This window comes from Chlorocebus sabaeus, chromosome 20, assembly GCF_047675955.1.
Source record: "Chlorocebus sabaeus isolate Y175 chromosome 20, mChlSab1.0.hap1, whole genome shotgun sequence".
Taxonomy (NCBI): domain Eukaryota; kingdom Metazoa; phylum Chordata; class Mammalia; order Primates; family Cercopithecidae; genus Chlorocebus; species Chlorocebus sabaeus.
Genome location: NC_132923.1, coordinates 80,275,018 through 80,289,213, shown reverse-complemented (window position 1 = coordinate 80,289,213; position 14,196 = coordinate 80,275,018). Strand labels below are relative to the sequence as shown.

The following is a 14,196-nucleotide window of genomic DNA, read 5'->3' as shown; positions in this document are numbered from 1 at the left end:
ATTAATGAAAGGGACCATTATATTTAGAAGAAACTTAGGTCCAAATGAGCGCCCATCTAAAGATTAAACCCAGGTGCACTGACTCCCTGCCCAGCATTCTTTCCTACCATTCATGATCTAATTCCCCTTTTGAACCTGTTTATACATTTACCCTATGTAACCTCACAGGCAAACAAGTTCCAGATGTTTATTACCACAATCGTGTTCTCTTACTCTTTTTTATTCTTCCTTACTTATAAATCATACGAGATTTTTTATGCAGCAGGAAGAGCACTGAACTAGGAGTCCAGTAGCCAAGGTTCAAGTCCCTACTTGTTTAGTGAAATTGGGATAAATTGGTTTCTGCATTTGTAAAATGAGGGTGCTAGACTGATTGATGACTTCATAACTGCAATGACATTTATTCTCAACTCCCCTGGGCTATGTTCACCATCCACCACTAGCCTGCCAACCAAGCACAGGTAATAAGCAATAGCAGAGGAAAGTTACTTGCTCAGAGATGACACCAGAAGCAGGGAGCAGAACTAAGGCCCCAGGCAACATCCCTGACCTCAGATTGCTCCCTGGTTCTCTGAACCAGCCACTGCTACAGATTAAGGAACTGTTTCTAAGCAGGTGTGGCCTGAGGATCAGTCAACACAATTTCCTGTTTGATGCTGAGAAAGAACATGTGAGTTTCCACTACAAATTAGCATCTCTTGCATGAATTTACTGATTAATCTCAGATGAGTCACCTTTGTGCTCCAGTCACTTTCAGGGAGACAGGGTTTGACTACAATTCAGGGATTCTTTTCAGCTCTAATGTCCCATCTCTAAAACTTCCCTTTTTAGTGCCATAGTCTTAAGATAGTAAATTGCAAAGTAAAATGTTTCCTTCACTCATGGGAAGACAAGCAGATGAAAAGAACATTTTGAAGTACCTCAAATTCTTAATAAAAATGTTAACAGCAGCCATCTCTTACATTTATTTTGTACTGTAGTTTCATTTAATCTTCTCTGCGAAGAAGATATTCCATTCTACGGATGGAGATACTAAGGCTCTGGGAGACAGTGACTTTTCTGAAGGATTTGAGACCAGTAAGTGACGGAGTTAAGAGTAGAGCCCAGGTATTCTGACTTAAGCTCAAAGACCCACAGCAGGCTACATTGAGATAATTTTATTATTTCTATTGTTATTAAAACCAATTTCCACCGTAGGAGAGCAATTGCAGATTTTTAAGGAGAGGGTCAGGCTGAAGCCATTTAGCAGACACATGACTCCAGGACCACATGGCTTCTGGGGCAGCCTTGACAGATTTTAGAGTGAATGAGCAACAAATTATGTATTTTCTCTATCCCCTTGTATAGAAGGGTCGGGGAGTCGACAACACAGCCATAAATCATCATTATGAACCAGCCGGACTTGGCTTCTTGTAATCCTAACCCTTAAAAGTCTATTTAATGAAATTTGGGCTGTGAAAGGCAGCCTGAATACCTCACCTCCACAGACGAGGCGAAGGCTTAAATTGTTCTCCGACACGTTACACACCTAACTCTGGAGTCCCAGATTTACTGCTTTCGGACTTTATTCATTACTCACAATGTTTTTATTCCTGGGTAATAAAATAAGCTCTTCCCTCCCCCTCCCCCTACAAAGACTGTGTCCCCACTCCCAGACTCCTGTCCCCAGAGCCCTCATTTCTGCCTCAGTCAGCAAGGTTCTGATATGTAAATTTCACTGCTGAGAAAAATGCCTTCAATGTTGATCCCTTTCTGAAACAGCAAGCAACAGATTCTGGGGGTGATGGCAGGCTGCCAGGCAAGCAGAGAATTCTCCCCTACCTGCCTTTTAAAGCACTTGGCACAGAATCTGGAAACTAATAAAATGGGAAAGCATTGCAATTAAGCTACAAGGGGACAGAAAGGGATCAGTCCTTGCCTGCGAAGGGCTGCAGTTTGGAGAGAGGTTGGCTCCAACTGCAAGACAGCTCCTCTTCCTGTCTTCTCTGGTGAAAAAGAGCTCAACTGCCCACATATTTACAAATATTTAACTGTTACGGAGAGGAAATACGAAGAAAAATTAGGATAGACTTTTGGGAAATGATAGTGCGTGAGGTGGTGAAAGAAGCAACAACGTTGTAGCCAGAAAAACCTATCTGAATCTTGTCTATGACCTTAGGCATGTGACTTGACCTCTCTGCGCTTAGGTGTCCTCATCGATAAAGTAAGGTTAATAATATCTACCCGGCAGGACTGCCAGGGAATTAGATAAGGTGATATGTCAATCACCTGGCACGTAGCAGGAGAGCCCTACAAAAGTTAACTTTTTTATTCCCTCCATTGGAGAAGACAACAAACAAACAAACAAATAAAAAACATGTTTTGTAGAGAATATCTCTTCCAAGAGCTCCTTGGACGATACCATACCTAACTGAAGAGTTTGGAAGTACCACCCCTCCAGGGTAGGACCAGAAAATGTGTGTGCGGATGACATTGCTTCTGATCATTTCATCTAGTATGTCTTTTTCAGCAGATCAAGACAGAAGCAAAGTCTAAACCCAGAGCAGAAGGGACAACCCTACTCTACTGTTTTGTGTTATTTTTAACATTCCACTCTATTTATAAATTATCCCAAGAAAAGTAATATCTTTGCACAGCAGCCTAACAATCTCTCTTTCAGAGACTGAGAACTCATCTTCCACTGCTGAGTCTGAAGGACAAACTTTCCTATACTCTGATCTGCTTTAATAATATTTGCTTAGTACTTTACAGCTTACAAATTACTTTCACATCCACTATACTGTTTGCTTCTCACAACACCATATGAATTACTAAATTATTACCAACACTTATATAAATGAGTATGATGAAGGCCAGAGAGGGCAGTGAATCACTCTTGATAAAAATGAGACAGCAGGAAGACCATCACTGAAGCTGGGACTTCCTCATTCTAATTCCTGTGCTGATCCCAATGACATCGAGTTGGCCTTCTCTTAGAAGTCCTACTAGGCGGTAGCATGTAGGTCTCCAGAGAGACAGATGTTCACAGAACGCCCAGTAAGTGCCTGCCATCTTGAAAGGCACCGGCACCTCTAAGTTCCTCATAGCCACAGAGGGTCAAGTTGTTCTTTTACATCTCGGTTACATGAATTGACGAACTTCTTTTGCCCAGAAAAGATTAATTCAACAAACCATTGATGATGGAGAATCATGAAGGGAGAATCACATTTCTCACTTTAGTTCTCAGTCCCAAAGGAAAGGAAAAATATAATGTATCTGGGTCCTGTTTCTAAGGATGGAGACAGATGTATGGCTGTATTTTCTCTGGAGCTGACTGCTCCATCTAGTGCAATAAAGTGAGGCATCTCAAGTAACTAGAAATAGTTGATTAGAAATTTATTCTCTGATTCTTCTGTCACTTGGTTACCATCTTCAGCCTTTTTCAGATCAGTGCCTCACTGTCTGGGAAAGGTAATGAAGACAGAGATCTGTCCAAAGATACCAGTGTAATTTCTGGGTTTTATGGGTAAGTCAGAACTCCAATATCTAGAATAAAGACAGCAAAGAGGCCAGAGAGGGGCTACAGAAGCTATTTATGGTTGAAATTAGCAGTGGCTGCCGTGTGCCCACAAGTCTCATGAAGAAGAGAGTCTGAGGCATAAAGCATCATTATTTTCCCAAAAGTCAGGGACTCAGAGTCATGGGCCTCCTGACTGCCCAACTCTGCCAGTCCAGGCAAGAATCTCCTGGCTGTTCTTTCTGCAGCATTGCCTACTGAAACCTCTTACTCTTTTTCTTTACCTTGAATATCCTAGGCTTCCTTAATAGCACACCAGCATGCTTTTGTTACTACTTCTAAATAAATGTGGGTCTTCCCTAGGACTTTGTTCCTGGCGTTCTGCTGTGATCTCAGCTGCTTCAATAGCTTCAATGATTAGCTCTGTGAAGATGACCTTCAAAAGGCCATCTCTCTCTCTCTCTCTCTCTAGCTTCAGCCTACCCTTTTCCCCTAATTGGCCCAATTCCAATCTTCTGCTAACTCTTCCCAACTAGAGATGTTATTAGCATTTCAAATTAACCAAGTCTAAAGTCACACCCATTCCCACCCCTGTCCCAAATTTCACTTCTCTTCCCTCTATTTCTGCTCAAGGTGCCACCACGCATATGACTGACAAAGATGTGCAATCTTAGACTCCTTCCTCTCTCTCATCCCTTTGTCCATCTGGCTTTTGCAAGGTCTCTTGCATCTATCTTTTTCTCTCTATTCCCCTTGCATGGCCACCACTGTGGTTCAGGCCTCATCCTTACCTTGATTAGAAAATTGACCAAGCTCACTTAAAATACTCTCATCAACCTCTAGCCAATTAGCCAGAGTAAAAATTCCTCAGCATTCAAGGATCTTCACAATCTTGCTACAATCTTCTTTTTCTACTGTAACCTTGTCTACTTCCTTATATTCCATTCATTCAGCCAAACAGGTCTGCTCTACATTCCCTGAAAACACTTCATTGTTTTGAATTCTCTTAACGCCTTCTGCCCAGGTCAGGTTCTCTGACGAAAATCCCACTTATGCCTTAAAGTAGAGCTCAAGTGCCAACTAGTGTCCTGGGCTAGAGTTTGGCTCTTTGACTTGAGTCTTGTACAATTGAGCTCTCTCTAAGTCTCAGTTTCCTCATCTCTAAAAATGAAGATGATGACAGTATCAGAAGCAGGGTTGTGGTGAAAATTATATGGGACAAGTGCTCGGTGAATGCTGATGATGATGATGAAGTCTTGGCATAAGTGTTAGCCTTAAGTGCTCTTCCTCTGAACTCCCATAGCACTTTATTTAGACCCCAGACATCTGCAGCATTTGACATGTTTTGTCCTTGAAGCTCTCCCCTCCCTAGCAGCCACCGCCATGCACTGCCCTGACTCTCTTCTTATTTTCAGACTAATTCTTTCCTTTCCTTGAGGGTCTAATCCTATAGTCAGTCTCGTACTTGCCTTGAATTCCCTTTAAACTGTAAGATCCAAAGGCAAGATGTGTATTTTACACATCAGCTTATAGGCCAAGGTGCCTATCACAAAGCCTGCTTGTTATAAGGGAGGTATCACCCTGTACCTACCTACACACAACAAGTGATCACCATCTCTACAAACCATTGATGCGCACTGTCAATCTTAGGCAGTCATCTGCCCAGCGTTCTAGATGTTTTATCTTCCTCCATACATTTAGCTCTCCAAGCCCAGTAACTAAAAGCTTTTATAGCTAACTAAATAAAGAGCACTCTACTTAGCACTGACCAGAGTGGGCCGTCATTAGCATCTGTTAAAGCACTTAGGCTTGAAAGCCAAACAGACTTAGGTTTTAATTCGTGTTCCCCCATTCACTAAGCAGAGTAACCTCGGGCTAGTCACTCACCCTTATAAGCCTCAGTGTCCTCCCTCATTTGTCAAATGCGGTAAATAATAGCAACCTCACACAGCTGTTGAAGAGGATTTAAGATAAGACATGAGTTTCCGGTCCATTAAATAGCTCATAAATGTTATCTGATTCTCCACCCCATCCCCAACACACACTGCCCCTCACAGAAAGTATTTCTCTGCCTCCTAAGCATTATCACTTCAAATGGACAATATCATCACCTTTGTATTAGTTTTTCAAATAGTCACGAATCCCTAAGAGCTGTACCTAACTAAGGAAGAATTGCTGCTGTTCTCACTTCTTCCAGGACATGAGAGTGAGTGCGGGTGGTGGAGAAAGGGAACAAATGAAAATTTAGTGCAATCTCCATGCCTGTGTTCGTTAAATCACAAATAGATGCCCCCTCCCACTGTTCCCCCAGGGATAAGAAGGTCTCAGAAGAACTCCGTAGCCATCTGATCAGGGGACAACACAGTTGAAGGATTAATGTGGCCTCTCTCTGTTGGTGGTCTTGATAATTGCACAGATGTAGAGGATTGTAAACTGGGGGACTGGGTCTCCCACTAACGCACCACTGGGCCAGCACAACTGCACATTTTTCAGAGTTGAAAATTCGACTAGCCTTTAATGAGGAGGCAATGTTGGGGAACCTTGTTTTCTTGGCAGGGCTCTTGCAGATAAAGGGAGATGGAGGGGTGGGGAGGAACTAATGAAGTCCAGATGTGGGCAAACTGAAGCCTGATACTGAATAAACAAGTCTTGCAGGTACTAAGCTCTTCTTCTTCTTGTCTGTCCAGCAAGAAATTTGCATGTGGTACAGAGTGTGTTCCCATGTGCCTCCTGGAGCATAGTTGAGATTTTAAGGAAGAAAACAGGACATTTTTCCCTGCTCCGTGAATCCTCTGATATCTTTTGACCTAATGCTTTTGATTTTCTGCCCCCAGTTTATGACTTCTTCCGTGATTTTTCACAAGCATATATTGAGCACCAAGGTCTACGTCTTACACTAGCAATACCAAATCAAATCAGATCTGTCGCTCCCCCATGCAGCTAACAGGATAGCCAAGAAATAGACAAGTAAACAGACATGAGAATCAGCACAGTGACTGCAGCCACAGAGGTAAGCCCAGGGTTCTCTGTGACCTTTGGAAGGTAGAGAGGAGACAGCTAAGGAATGCTTCCTGGAGAAATGTCTGCCTGGTGTTTATTAAGTACTTACCATGTGCCCAGAGGAAAAGACCTGGCCCCTGTCTTCCAGCAACCTATTATGTAGCTTTTTTTTTTTGGATACGGAGTCTCGCCCTGTCACCCAAGCTGGAGTGCAGTGGCACGATCTCCGCTCACTGCAACATCCACCTCCTGGATTCAAGCAATTCTCCTGCCTCAGCTTCCCAAGCAGCTGGAACTACAGGCACGTGCCATGAAGCCCAGCTAATTTTTAAACTTTTAGTAGAGACCGAGTTTCACCATGTTGACCAGACTGGTCTCAGACTCCTGACTTCAAGTGATCCACCTACCTTGGCCTCCCAGAGTGCTGGGATTACAGGCATGAGCCACTGCGCTCGGCCTATGACAGTATGTATTAAAGGTGTTATTTGCTGTTCGAGATGGGGTAGCTGCTGAGTTTCATGACCAGAGACAACATGCAGCTGGTTGGGCTGAGGTTCACCACTGTGTCCCCAGCACCTGACACATTATAGGCACTTGATAAGTACTTGTGGAAGGAGGGTAGGCTGCAGAAGACAGCAGCAGGAATCAGAGGACTCCTGGTCTGGCCATGCTACTACTTAGTTATGAGAGACTCAATATCCTTGAGCCCCGGTTGACTTAGCTGTAAGAATCAACTTCCCAGGATTACTATCAGGCGCAAAGAAGAGCGTGCACATAAAAGCCATGCTGTAAACTGTACAACACTACAGAAATATGAAGGATGATTCTCACTTATCACACACATAATATCACATGATTTGACAACCAAAACAAGCCTATAGCATTGGTGAACTATTGTGACCAATTTATAGAGAAGCAAAGTATAGCTCCAAGGGGTTCAATGGCTCTCCTCAGGTTGAAGGACAAGTCACAGAATGAGTAAGCACAGAAGTTGGGACATGAACCTAAGTCAGATGATGCCTAAGTCTGACTTTTTCTCTAGTTAGGAATATTATTACAGAAGTCAGATTCAAGTGGGGTAGCATTTTTATGGCTAGGGAGAAAGGGGATTCATCTATGACTCAACCATACATCAATTATCAGATATTAAGACTCTGTATAAACCCCTTTTAGGGTCTGAGCGAGGCAAGCACTGAGCCCATGTATATTTAAAATGAATACTTAGCATTTCTTCCCATTTAAAATCTTTGCCCATGATACTCTTTGTAATACAGTGCAAGACAAAACTGAGAGATAGGAGATGATATTTTACTGTTTGCTCCTAGTCCTACTGCTGCTAGAGTCATTAAGCCTTTGCAAGGCAGGGATAGGAACCATTGCTTTGTGGATTTGGAAGGAATTCCTATTATGCTATAATTCCAGAATCTGAGATACATCTGAAAAAGAGGTCAACATGACTAGGTTTTTCCATATCTCCTGCCATTGAAAGGTGTCTGCTTTCTCCATAACGCCTGATGATTTGCATCTCTAAACCACACTGGTCTCCTCCACTGCCATTCCATTCCTTTGTTGTGGAGACCATCCAAATGGGAGCAGGGGCATCCAAATCAGTCAAGTCCTCTCTTGCTGTTTTAAACAAACCTGACATTCAGCAGAAGGCTCAGGACAGCAAGCAGCAGGATGATGGTTCAATTTCCAGCTCTGGGCCCCTCCAGCCTCCACGACTGTCACTCCTGCCCTCTAATCAGAACTGGGTTCTGGATGGGGCCAGCTGGGAAAGTGGGAACTGTGTCATCAGCATCGTTGTTGTTGTTAAATTTAAACTCTAGAGCTTTTCCAGAACTGAGGATACAAAAGTGAATTATTCCCTCCGCCTCTGAGGTCTTTGCTTTTACCTTTTTCTGTGAGTACCCTTGATAGTTATGACAGGTAAGCAGGCTAGTAGGCTTCATTAGGACCCCCCAACTCACATGTGCCTCCAGCTAAAGTGCTGCAGCCATTGGACCAAGAGGTAAGAAAGTCCTATTGCAAAGAGGAGTGAGAGTCAAGAGACCTGGGTTCTAATTAAATCACTATAAGAAAAGAGTGGGGGATGTGTAGCTAAGGCTGGGGTTCCTTTCCTTACTTTTTTTTTTTTTTTTTTTTTGAGATGGAGTCTCGCTCTGTCGCCCAGGCTGGAGTGCAGTGGCCGGATCTCAGCTCACTGCAAGCTCTGCCACCCGGGTTCACGCTATTCTCCTGCCTCAGCCTCCCAAGTAGCTGGGGCTACAGGCACCCACCACCACGCCAGGCTAGTTTTTTGTATTTTTTTAGTAGAGACGGGGTTTCACCGTGTTAGCCAGGATGGTCTCGATCTGACCTCGTGATCCACCCATCTCCGCCTCCCAAAGTGCTGGGATTACAGGCTTGAGCCACCGCGCCCGGCCTCCTTACTATATTTTTGCCAGATATAATGTTTGGCTGTCACTTCACCATTTTTTGACTCTGTTTACTCATTTAGAATAAAGATAGTTAACATTTACTGGGCATACCGTATGTGCCAAGCACTGAATTACTTTATATACATTAGCTCATTTATTTCTCAAAACCTTAGTAAGTAGACATAGTATCTCCATGTAACAGATGTATTTCCGAGGCAGGGCGCCCTAAAGTTAATTTGCCACATGGTCCACAGCAGATGGGTTCAGGTCTGAACCAGGGCATGTGCCTTTAACCTTGTGCTAAACTGAAAACCACAAGAATACCTAGCTCTTGGGGTTTCTTCAACGGTGAAATGCATCCACATCGTTCAAGTGTATCTCCCATATACAGCTGCACTGGACAAGAGATAACAATTATTGTAGTAATTTCTTGGCTTATGTTTCTCTGGAACTATAGGAAAGCACTATCTAATCCATTTTGCTGCCATTATATGGGTTGGGGAAGCAATGCTGCTGCTCATTGTATAATGAGGCCACAGCACATGACTGTTTCAAGAAAACCTAGGAGGTCAGGAAACATTGTAATTAAAATATCAACATGACACAAGGAAAGGGCAAGCCACAGTAAAGCTCTCAAAAGCACATTTTTTCTAAGAAAAGGTGACATCCCTTAAGGAGAAAGGGACAGGCCTTGGCAAGCAGCAAGCGAAGAGCTGCTGACCTGAAGCTCTGCTTGGGGAAGATGGGAGGAGACACATGAACTCTAAAGAAGCTACTTTAGCATTTTCCTTTGCCCATCCTGGGGCCGGGTGAGAAAACCAGAACCATTCCCAACTAAAAGACTTTGAACGTTCCAGTGAGCCCACTGCTGTAAAGTGCAATTCCAGGTCTTATGGCATTCATTTGATTCTTACAGCGATCCCCTTGAGGGAATCCAAACAGCAATCTCGTTTTACAGATGAGGAAATTGAGGGTTAAAGAAATCAAAGATCCACCTAATTCACATAGCTAGGAGAGGCTCTGAGGAGTGTCTCTTTCCACTGTCCTGTGCCTGGGAGCAGCCCACTAGGCAAGCTGGGAATAATGCCACAGAGAGTGACGAGCATGTGACATTCCTGTCCCTGTGCTTTTCTTATCTCACCACACTCTTGGGTATAGTGGGCTCCTTTGAAGTGTTCAATTAACTGATCCTCTAACTTTCAAAAACACCTGTTCAAACCTCAGTACATGATACTGTGCAATTATTTGCCTTCCCTGACAAACACCTTTTTCAGGGAAAGCCATTCTTCCTAGAAACTGAAACCCACAACTGTCAATTTGGAGCACATGGGAAAACTAGACCTTTCATTTTCCAGTTTTTGAACACAAAGATCCTTAGTCCACCTTTAAGAAACTACTACAGTTGCCAAACGAACTGTTTTTCTTTTAAAGGCTGGAAAGAATTCTACTAGCCTCCCTTCCCCCTCCCCAAATTCAAGCTGTTGATTGTGTGCCTGGTTTACGATGTTATTAAAAAACAAAGAGGGGTCTCAAAGTTTACAACCAACCTCCAGAGTAGGCAAGTCAAAAGAAAACTACATGAAATGTGGTACCCGTAACATCAGCAGCTTACATTTGATCCAGAGTAGGCAAGATAAGCTAACTGCCTATCCCCTTGAGCAGTTCATTTGGACAGGTTAGCCTTCCTAAACTATAAGTCTCTTTGAAATCAGCCGGGCACAGGCTGAACCCGAATTTTCTGTAGCTGTAGACTTGAGTATGTCACTTAACTCTCACATCTGTATAATGGGGGTGATGGCACTTATTTTACATTTAGTGTTCTTAGGATTAACTACCTTGATTCTTGGCTAAATACAGGCCAGAGAAAGTTGGCTTCTACTTGGTATAAATCTCTGTTGGCTCAGACATTCTGTAATATGACAACACAGGGAGAAGTCAGACAGGATCCACCACAGCAGAGTCTGGACACTTACCGCGAGGATGGCAATGACGATCCCCACGGCGCAGAGCACAGCGTCATTTATTGTCTCACCAGTTTTCAGTGGGTACTTGATGCTCTCATCATTGCAGTAAAACCCTCGGTGGTAAGGCTTGATGGTGCTTGTCTCAATGATAAGGAAAGGAAGGCCCGCTGGTCCAGGTGGAACCACAGCATATACCAGGAGAGAGAAAAAAAAAGGAAGGGGAAAACATCAGTGCCAAAGAGGAACCTCAAGCAAAGACCATCCCAAATATCACTGAGAGTGCTAATCTTTCCTTCCATTTGTAGAGATCTACAGCCTAGAGAGAGCTTTTGCTATGCACATCGCTGTTCCTCCTTTCCACACCCCTATGAGGAGAGAGGCATTATCCTCTTCTCTTCCCCAGGAGCTTGGAGGTAGGCAGTGAAAGAGCCAGAGCAGAGCTTTTCCCACAGTTCTACGATACCCTGCTAAAATTAAAGCCCAAATCGTAACATTTACTAACATAGCCCCAAATCTAACGATGTATGCCTCCAAGGGCATTCATTTCTTAGCTCTTAACCACTTCCCCTTTGAGAAGTTCACTAAGACTGTGCTGCCTGGGGTAGTGAAGGCCTTGGAGTCAAAAAATCTGGATGTGAACCCCAGATCCACCACTTCTTAAGTGATTTGACCTCTAGTTCCCACTCCATTTTCCTGAGTCCCAGTTTTTTCCAACAGTAAAATGAGCTGTGGTGATGACTAAAGGAGATCAATGCACACACAACCTCTAGCACAGTGCCTGGCACAAAGTAGCTGCTTCATGAATGCCATTTTCCCAGGCTTTTCTTTCACTGTTCAAAGAACTACCAATAAGAGCGAGCAGAGCTGAGCTTGGCCCTGCTGCCTGCAGACCTGGATAGAGGGCCCAGGGCACCCAGGAGCACCAAGTGGCTCTTACAGCTGCTGCTGGTTATCAGTGACCAGTTCAGACTATTCTCTCAAAGGTCATGACAAATGGATTCCATCACCTGCCAAGAAAAGTCCCTCAAAACCCTGACTCAAAAAGCAAAGGCCCATGATAACTCTCGTTTGGATGCTACAAGAGCCTCCTAATCAAGCTCATGGCCCCCATTCCCTTCTACAGATAGCCACCAGTTTGCTTCCTGAAGGGCTTGGACCATGAGCATGTCAAAGCCTTGCTAAAGCCTCTTCAACGGCGCCCCACGACACAGGGTGAAATAAAGCCTCTAAGTATGACTTTAGGGGTTCCCATGACCTGGACATCTCTCCAGCTTCATGCTCTGCTGCTCCTCTTCAGTAAGCCTCCAAGAAACCAGTACACAGAGACTGAGGATTCATGCTATTCTCTTAGACCAAAATACCTCTTCCTCCCAAACTACCTAACTGCAATACCAAGCTCCAATGACACTTCGCAAAGTAAAATGACTAGCTCTTTTACAAATCTTGGAACTAGGGAAGACTACCAGAAACACGGTGGCCTTTCAGCCGGAACTGCCATCTTCCAGTAATTCACCAAAATGACAAACACAAAGGGAAAGAGGAGAGGCACCCAACAGATGTTCTCTAGGCCTTTTAGAAAACATGGAGTTGTTTCTTTGGCCATGTATATGAAAATCTATGATAAAGGCGATGTTGTAGACATCTAAGGGAATGGGTACTGTTCTAAAAAGAATGCCCCACAAGTGTTACCATGGCTAAACTGGAAGAGTCTGCAGCGTTCCCTAGCATGCCATTGGCATTGTTGTAAACAAACAAGTTAAGGGCAAGATTATTGCCAAGAGAATTAATGTGCCTACTGAGCACATTAAGCACTCCAAGCACTTCCTAAAAAACATGAAGGAAAATGATCAGAAAAAGAAAGAAGCCAAAGAGTTCAACTGAAGCGCCAGCCTGCTCTACCGAGAGAAGCACACTTTGTGAGAACCAATGGGAAGGAGCCTGCTGCTGGAACATATTCCCTATAAATTCATAGCATAGTAGGTGTTGAAAAAATAAAATAAATAAAAGACTTCTGGACTGTAAAAAACAAAACAAAACATAGTGGCGAATACAGCCACTATTGAATGCACACTCACAATGTGTTGGGTTCTTTATATCCATTTTTGCACTGAAGTATTATTTAAGCACTATCACCCACCTTCAAGTGGAGGGAACCGAGACTCAGAGAGAAAACTGAGCTCATTCAGGATCTCTTAGTCCACCTCCAAATGCTGAAATCCCTAATTTAACTTTGCAAATTGATTTCATCCAAATGTGAATTTCATTAGCTGAAAAATCCCAACATAAACAGTTGCTTAAAAGATAAAATCCCATTTTTCATGTTTTTCAAAAAGAATTAAATTCATGTCATGTTGGTTAAAGTCCCAGACCACCTCTAAAAAAAAAAGTACCATGAACTCCACAATTTTTCAATTACTTTGGTTCAGACCGGCAGTGATAAAAATGCTCACTTTCTAAAAAGTGTATTTATGTATCACTGTGCATACACACATGGATTTATTTGGTTTTATTCTTTGGATTTATTTGAATTCTATGGCTATTTATTTTGTGACCCCTAACTGCTTCCTGCTAGAACAACAATTTACTTTATCAAATTCATACTGGTGCTTTGAAAAGAAAGAACAGCAACACACCACAGTATTGTGCCTGACCTTCTCAAAGTAAACACAGAGGGGCCCTGACAGGCAATAGCCATTAGGTTTTAAAACTTTGTCTCTGCAATGGAGGAGAGGGGGCAGGGAAAGGCAGTGGATCAATGTTCTGGCTTAGAAATGCTCTTTAGGGTTTAGGGGCCGGGGAGAGATACCATATGGTGCTGAACCATCTTCGTGCCACTGCCTAAACATTTTGAAATGCAACCAAGTTGGCTATGAAAAGTAGCTGAGAAGCCAGCAGTATGATATTATTAATAGTCTGCTTTTAAAGTTCTACATATTGAGATTTAAAAGTTGAGCTGCAGTCGTTCTGGTGCCTAGGAGCCAAAGTGTTGCTAATAAACTCAGGAAGGGAACAGACCCCAAGTTCCCTACATTTGCACTCCACTCTTAGGCCTCCAGCTTCTATTTTTAATAGAGTTCACATGATAGGCCTGTAAAACATATGTTTCTATGGACAATAAAACACATATAAAAGAGTTTTGGAGTTAGACAGAACTGGGTTAATGATCTCGACTCTGCTCCCTACTACTTAAGTTATTTCACATCTCCAAAACTCCCTTTCTCATCTGTTTAATGGGAAGAATGAAATCTAACTTTAGCATGGTTGGGATTATATAAAAATTAAAGCATCCATTCATTCATTCATTCAACAAACATTT

The 14,196-nt window shown here is 43.1% G+C and overlaps 1 protein-coding gene across 1 annotated transcript in view; it reads right to left on the bottom strand.

The window, feature by feature from the left end:
- The window catches only part of PLPP3 (phospholipid phosphatase 3), an 84,393-nt gene that overhangs the window by 31,678 nt on the left and 38,519 nt on the right, over positions 1–14,196 (bottom strand). Inside the window, exon 2 of the mRNA XM_007978594.3 lies at positions 10,890–11,047. Within this exon, the coding sequence (XP_007976785.1) occupies positions 10,890–11,047 (158 nt within the window). The remainder of the gene's footprint in view (positions 1–10,889; positions 11,048–14,196) is intronic.